The following is a 7,553-nucleotide window of genomic DNA, read 5'->3' on the forward strand; positions in this document are numbered from 1 at the left end:
CAAGCTTTTCACTCCCTGGCATGCAGGAGGCACAGCCACCAGTGCCTGTCGGTAAGTGAGCCGACAGACAGCAAGACCAGCCTTACACAGAGGCCCCTGAAGCAAGCTCACATCTCCTTCCCATGCGCCTTCAGCTGTCTGCCCCTTCACTGCACATGAACTTGATCTCTGCCTGTCACTGCTTGGCGCTGCGCTCACGGCCACCAGGCTCAGCACAGTTATTCAGAGTCCTGGTGACTCCCTTTGCCCCAGGGAGTTGGGAGACACCTCCCAGAGGATTTGGCCTATGTTGGGGGGCAATTTGGCTTTCAAGATTTATTTGTTTTTATTGGAAAGGCAGATTTACAGAGTGAAAGAGAGACAAAGACAAAGATCTTCCATCCACTGGTTCATTCCCCAAAATGACCTCAATGGCTGGAGCTGAGCTGATCTGAAGCCAGGAGCTGGGAGTCCCCTTGGGGGTCTCCCATGTGGGTACAGAATCCCAAGGCTTTGGACCCTTCTTCACTGCCTTCCCAAGCCATAAGCAGGGAGCTGGATGGAAAGTGGAATAACCGGGACATGAACCAGCACCCATATGAGGTGCTGGCTCTCGCAGGTAGAGGATTAGCCAATTGAGCCATCGCTCTGGCTCCATTGGGGTCTTCACAGAAGCAGGGAAAGGCCTGCATTGGGAAGATGGGAGAAATGGCACTCCTCCTCGGGGGACCATCATGGTCCAGCGTGTGAAGACACAATAGAGCCTACAAGGAACTCACAGACCAAAAGTTGCCATAGTTTTGCCATGTTCTTTTCTGCAGGCTGGCTAACCCCCTGCAGTACTCCTTATTGTGAAAAGAGAGTTTGGAACCCCATGGAGTAGGGCTTGAGTGCCTTCTGCCCTGCCCCTAGTCCCAAAACCACCAAAGCCCGCAGAGTCCCTGCCTCAGTGACCATGGGAGCATAGTCTGTCCTCCGAGCCTCCCTCTGCTCCTTCCTAATTAGAATGAGATCGGTTCCTGAAGCAGTGACATGCCTCCTTTCTTGTTAGACTCTTAATATCGTCTGAATCACCAGTCACAGCTGCCCTGTGCAGCAGCCGGGGTCAGAGGTGTGAATTAACACAACACACAGTCCTGACTGTCTCCATCTGGGGTGGCTGAGGCCAGCCCAGCAGCTGGCTTCCTTTGGTCCTGAATAATGACAGTCTTCCAAAGCTTTGTTCTCAAACTCTTCCCTCGGAGAGCTGAGAGCCTTGCGGCCACCACCCCTAGTCCCAGGTTGAGGGGCTCCCTTCCACAAAGCCTTTCTCAGGGGTGGCTTCATTTCCTCCTTACGGGGCTTAACGATGTGTGGGTGAGCAGTCAGCCCAAGACCTCACTGCAAGTCATGCCAGACTGGGAGTCCCCAATGCTGGAGCAGCAGAAAGCCCAAGCAGCACCTCCCACAGCCACCTGCATCCGAAGACATGGTCCTGGTGCCCCGGGGCTGGGCAGCCTGCTCTCTGCCTTTGAAACCTCGGAACAAGCTCTGACCCATCCAGGCACTGCACGCCCACTGGGTGGCAAGCACCGTGCTGGGGCCCAGGAAAAACTGAGACACTTAAGCCCAGTTACCAGGTGGCCTGCCATCCCCACCCCACTGCTACCCAAAACGTGTTCCTGCTTGGTCCTCCCCATGCCCCAGCCAGTAGCCGTTTCTCCTTCTTCTAGGCCTCTGTAGCTCATTACCCAAACCACAGTGTTGATCTCTATTCTTGCTCTCACTCGGCCGTCATCTGAGCAGCATTTGTTTGTGTGTGGAAGGCACCAGCGCGTGGTGTGCGTTGCATCCTCTCAAAGCACAGTCTGAGCTGGAGCAAGTGTGTCCCCTGCATGGGGGACAGCTTGGACCTGGGGACATCTGCAGGACTCCCTCACCTCCAGAGACACCGCTCAGGCCTGTGTGGTAATGGGAAGAAGCCAGGAGCACAGGTAGAGAGACTGAGCTGGCACTGCCTGGGCCTTCTGCCTGCTGTTGTGGCAGAAGTTGCCCATGGTCTCCCTGTGCACAGCACAGATGACCAGGCTCAGGGGACAGTCCTCCAGTGCCTCCTTAAGCGAAGCTAAGTACATAGAGGCATGTTGCAGGTCCAAGGAAGGAGTGGTCATCCCTGCATTTGTTTTCTGTCCCGTGGCATGAAGCTGGGCACATAACAATAGGTAGTGAGTATCCGTTCATTTACAAAGAGTTGAGTTATTCCCCCACATACCCCTTGACCTCCGTGTGCTTCCCAGGCCATTGTAGATGTTGGCGCGCTAATGATGCCTGTCCTAGCTGTGAGGACCCGGTGAGAAGGGTGCAGCTGTGCCTTATGTGCCCTCAATACTGAACGTGCCGCTCTTCAAATACCACTCTGACCCCTGTGGAGTGTGCTGGCGCCTCAGCGTGTGGAGCCAGCCCTGCTCTGCAGTCCCTTAGGGAACCATATCTGGTTTTAAGATTTATTCTTTTATTTATTTGAAACACAGAGTTACAGGCAGGTGCGGGGTGGGAGGGCGGGAAGAGAAAGAGATATTCCATCCACAGGTTCACTCTCCAAATGGAATGTGGGAAAAAAAAAAAAAAAGCCAGGAGCCTGGAGCTTCATCCAGATCTCCCACATGGGTGCAGGGGCTCAAACTCTTGGAGTATCCTCCACTTCCTTCCCAGGTGCATTAACAGGTGGCTGGATCGGAAGTGGAGTAGCAGGGACTTGAACCAGTGTCCATAGGGATGCTGGCATCGTAATAGCTTTACCTGCTATGTCACACTGCCAGCTTGGGAAGCACTGTTCCCGATTTGGGTTCACTAGCCACTCAGGCTACCTGGCCCAGGCCACTGTCACTGACGGAGACCATGGTCCCTAGGGACATCAGACGGCCACAAACCCAGCCCTTAGTCCTTCCTGTCGTTTCAGCACCCCTACCCCACGGAAGATGAGAAAAGACAGATTGCAGCTCAGACAAACCTCACCCTTCTGCAAGTGAATAACTGGTGAGTCGGTGTCACCCACCCACGGGCTCTCAGGGCCTCCAGGTTTGGCAGGAGTGCAGGGAGACACCAGAATGCCAACACCAGTTCAGCTTCAGGCCAGGTCTCCCTATGGGCCTTCAATCCTGGCACCTGTAGCTTCATCTGCAGCGTCTCAGCGCCCCCTGCTGGGAAATCACGTTCATGCGCATCCCTGGAGGGTGCTGCAGAATAGAAAACCAGGAAAACCTGAGCAGCCGGCCTCCATAGCACACTGCGAAGACTGGGATGCTTGCATCTGTGGAGCTGAGGCACTGCCAGCAGTCATCTGGTATACCCCACTTGGCTATAAGCTGAGACTAAAACTTTGCAAAGCTGGGAGTAGGAGGGACTGAAAGTCACCATTCTCACCAGGGATTTCTGTTGTTCCCTTCTCTGTTGCTGACTGACCTGTCCCCTATAGGTAGCCAGCTCTGTCTGGGTGAGAGGCAGGGGCTGGGGTGAACCCTGACACAAGCCCTCAGCTGTCTGGAGAGAAGTCAGAGCTTGGTGTCTGGGACTGAGGCTTTGCCTGGGGATGTCTGACACTCCAGCCAGTGCCGGGTGACTCCGTGAGCCCCCCAGTAGCCAGGGTCTTTCCGGAACCCCCTCTCTGTTTTCTCCATGGTCCGGTAGCTGAGTCCATCCCGGCAAGGTCACCTACATGGAATCTAACCAGGTCTCCACTCACTAACTCCCCACCACCCGCAGGTTCATCAACGCCCGGAGGCGCATCCTGCAGCCCATGCTTGATGCCAGCAACCCAGACCCCGCCCCCAAAGCCAAGAAGATCAAATCCCAGCACCGGCCCACCCAAAGATTCTGGCCTAACTCCATTGCTGCTGGGGTGCTACAGCAGCAGGGTGGGGCCCCAGGCACGAACCCTGATGGTAAGTGTGGGGCTGAGTGTGACCCCCCTGAGGGTGGGGGAGGGATCCCCAGAGTCGGTTGTGGAAGATTCAAGAGCTCACCATCTTACCCACCTAGGCCTTGGTCACTGTTCTGTCCCCACCCTTGTCCCTCCCTGATCCCCACCAAAGCCCAAAACACGGGCCTGATTGTGTTTGCCCTTTAACAAGCCAAAAACTATCTCCCAAAGGAGATGGTGGTCAGCTGAGGCAAGAGATGCTCAGTGAGCCCCTCCTCCATTGCATACCCACCAGAGTTCCTCAGCAGCAGTTGGTAGCAGCGTGGCTCCCGGGGCAGGCAACAAGGTCCCCGGGAACCGAGGCCGTCTATGGCTCCCAGGGCAGGCAACAAGGCCCCGGGAACCGAGGCCGTCTATGGCTCCCGGGACAGGCAGCAAGGCCCCCGAGAACCGAGGCCGTCTATGGCTACCTGGGCAGGCAGCTGGGCTCCCCCGAACCAAGGCCGTCTATGGCTCCTGGGACAGGTAGTGTGGCCCCCGGGGAACCAAGGCCATCTTAGGACTCTCAGGGCAGGCAGCAAGGCCCCCGGGGAACCAAGGCCATCTTAGGACTCTCAGGCAGGCAGCTGGCTTGCCAACAGATGCCAGGAGGAGCTTTGTTTTCCTGCTTCTCCATCATGCCCTGCATATACGCTTTTTAAACTGCCAGTCACCTGGTGCACAGTAAGTCCTTCAGCCAACCAGACACATCAGAGCTGGGCATGTGGGGTAGCTTTGTGTGGGCTGTGGGGTGGAGGGCTGCGTGTATGAAGACGTGTCACATTCCAGGTGTGAATGAGGCATGTAGAGGTTCCTCCATGATGGGCTGTCCTCTTAGACGGAAGAGTAGAAATGAATATTTAGGGGACAGGAGCGATCTTGGAGAAAATCCTGTCATCCCTGACTGTCGTCTTGAGTGAATGACCACCTGTTAGACCCGCCACTCAGTTTCCCCCTCTTCAGAATGGGGATAAGATTACCTGACATGAAGAATCACCAGGAAGTCCAAAAGTATACAACGTAACTTAAGTAGAAACTGCTCGGTGATGGCAGCTGGCATGGTCATCTCTGGGGATGGGTCAGGGAGTGGTTGATGCCACTGCACGGGAGGCTTTGTACCAGGGGATTGCCAACTTGGGCCAGGAACCTTGGAAGCCAGAGGCCCAGCAGCCCACAGAACCACCCATCCCTGCCTGCCTGACCCCATCCGCTAGTCCTAACGGACAACACCTGTACAGTCCTGGTCCTCGCCCTGTCTCTCACAGGTTCCATCAGCCTGGACAACCTGCAGTCCCTCTCCTCAGACAATGCCACCATGGCCATGCAACAGGCCATGATGGCTGCACACGACGACTCATTGGATGGGACGGAAGAAGAAGATGAAGATGAGATGGAAGAGGAGGAGGAGGAAGAGGAGCTGGAGGAAGAGGCCGACGAGCTGCAGACAACGAATGTCAGCGACCTGGGCTTGGAACACAGTGACTCCCTGGAGTAGCCGGGCCGCCCAGATGGCACTGACAGCCGCACAGGACAGGAGTGCCCTCGGTGGGGCATCGGGGTGGGGGAGGGCGCCTGGGCAGGCAGCCCCGAGGGAGCTGGGCCTTGGCTTCCCCACATCACAGCTAGAAGAAGGCACCCCTGCGCCTTCCCAACCCCCTGAGCTTCAGTGAGCCCCGCTTGCCAAGGCATGTCTGAACGAAAGGACAGGCCTGAGATCTGGACTCTTCGACTGGGACAGAGGGCCCCTTCGGGCTCCCCCGCGGAAGGCCTGCAGCTGTCCACGAGCCCTGCGCTGTGAGGCGGGTCAGTGCCGCTCACAGAGTGAGCCGGCCAGGGAACAGACTTAGGAGGAAGCAGGAGACAGTGGCGCTCCATCCTCAGCCTTCCACAGACACTCGAGGGCACGGCCGGAGGCGTGGGAGGGTCAAATCCCCCCAGCCTCTGACCTGTCCCTCCACGGCCCCCCTCTCTGGGCAAGGCAAGCATGGACTTGTGAGGGGGAGGTGGGCCACAGAGCGCCCTTCTGTCTCTTTTTCCTAGAAACAAATCGCAGTCTGGTGGGCTCAAATGACCGGAAGTAAGAGGAGCGCCTTTAGCTGGGTGGGCTCTGGGACTCATGGAGGGGGCAGCACGCAGGCTGGGAGCCAGCTCAGGACCACAGCTGTCCCTGGCAGGCCACAGAACGCAGCTCCTGGCACAACAGGACAACGGTGTCTGACCCCAGACTCTTCACTCCCGCACAGACCTGGTGAGAAGGTGGGGTTTGGGGGAGCTGGACGCCGGCTCCGTCAGCCTCCCACCTCCCTTCTTTGTTCAGTCGCTCGGAGAAGGCGGAAGAAAAGCAAAGAAGCATCTCAACCAAGAGGAGCCAGGGGGTGGAGAAGGTGCTACGTGGCTCTCCTCCCAGATCCAGCATGGGAGAAGAGCCAGGCAGAGGAACGGCTCCCGAGGGCCCACTCCCACCCGCCTTGCTGTCTCACACACTCCTCACAGCGCTGGGGGAACTGGAGCTCCAGGGAGGAGGGTCCTCACCACCGTCTGCTCTAACACGCGCCCTGCATCCCCCAACCCCAGTGACTGGCATCCCCTCCTCCCGTTTCCTCCCACCCTGTGGCTATGAATGATGAGATTGACCACACGTGTGTTTTCCACGGGATTTAATTTAATAGGCGCACAGCTTCATTTGTAAATTGTGCATTAGCCATGTCCTCCAGTGACGGATGTGAGTGGCCACCTGGCTCCCCTGGGGGGGACCCTTGGGGCCCTCTGGGGTTTCCCCTCTTCCAGCTGGTGGGGGAGGAGCAGGATGGCCGCTTTCCTGAGGTCTCCCTGAATTGAATGTATTTCTCCCCTAAAAGAGCTGATATTTAATGTTTTAATAAGGATTTTTGAGAAACAAATAACCTTATTTATAATCTGGGTGATTCGATCATTTTTTACTCCCTTTTGATGCCATAAGTAGAAGGAAGTCTAGCTTTTTGGGCATGAGACTTTTGCAATGTGCAGCGGGATGAAACACATTTCCTCCTTTGGCTCATTTTTCTTGAAACACAAACACACATGCATACGCACCCTTGCGTGCACGCTGACAGGCGTCCCACCCGGCACAGACACACCTGCCCACAGGTGCCCACGTCTCCTCTCCCCAGTCCCTTCCACCTGCCGAATGTTATGCAACCTCCTTCTGATGTATCCACCAACCAGTACTGAATGTGGCCGAGAAGTTTTCAGTAAATCTTATTACTTACCAATATGCTCCTCCTATCTTTCCAAGTATCTTGTTCGCCGTTGGGGACGCCCTTCTCATTTTCTGGGGTTGCTATGGAGGCCCCTCCTTTCGTGAGACCCTGGAACCAGCAGAGTCTGAAGGCCTCAGGGTCTGCCTGTTGGACTGACCACCCCACAGAAGGGGACAAGGCAGAAGGCTTTGTAAGTGACCTTGAAAGACCTACCTGGGGAGGAAGAAAGCCAAGTTTGGCACGTTTAACCTTGTGCCTGGATCGCCCCAGGACTGAGGAAACAGAAAGTAGCTCCCTACTGCCCTCTTCTGACCGTTTCTTTCCACTACAGCAGAGAATTTGAAACCAGTTCTACCACACTACCTCATTTTCTTCCCGTCTCCAACCTAATTATTTAT

At 56.1% G+C, this 7,553-nt stretch overlaps 1 protein-coding gene across 4 annotated transcripts in view; it reads left to right on the top strand.

Annotated features, from left to right (window-relative positions):
* Positions 1 to 5,914, top strand: part of PKNOX2 (PBX/knotted 1 homeobox 2) — a 283,491-nt gene extending 277,577 nt beyond the window's left edge. For all 4 annotated transcript variants that reach the window (XM_036494843.2, XM_058664060.1, XM_058664059.1 and 1 more), the window contains 3 exons: positions 2,918 to 2,994; positions 3,721 to 3,899; positions 5,182 to 5,914. In XM_036494843.2, coding sequence (XP_036350736.1) covers positions 2,918 to 2,994; positions 3,721 to 3,899; positions 5,182 to 5,411 — 486 coding nt within the window. In that variant the 3' untranslated portion in view covers positions 5,412 to 5,914. The remainder of the gene's footprint in view (positions 1 to 2,917; positions 2,995 to 3,720; positions 3,900 to 5,181) is intronic.
* Positions 5,915 to 7,553: the final 1,639 nt, after the last annotated feature.

Source organism: Ochotona princeps, chromosome 4 (genome assembly GCF_030435755.1).
Source record: "Ochotona princeps isolate mOchPri1 chromosome 4, mOchPri1.hap1, whole genome shotgun sequence".
NCBI lineage: Eukaryota > Metazoa > Chordata > Mammalia > Lagomorpha > Ochotonidae > Ochotona > Ochotona princeps.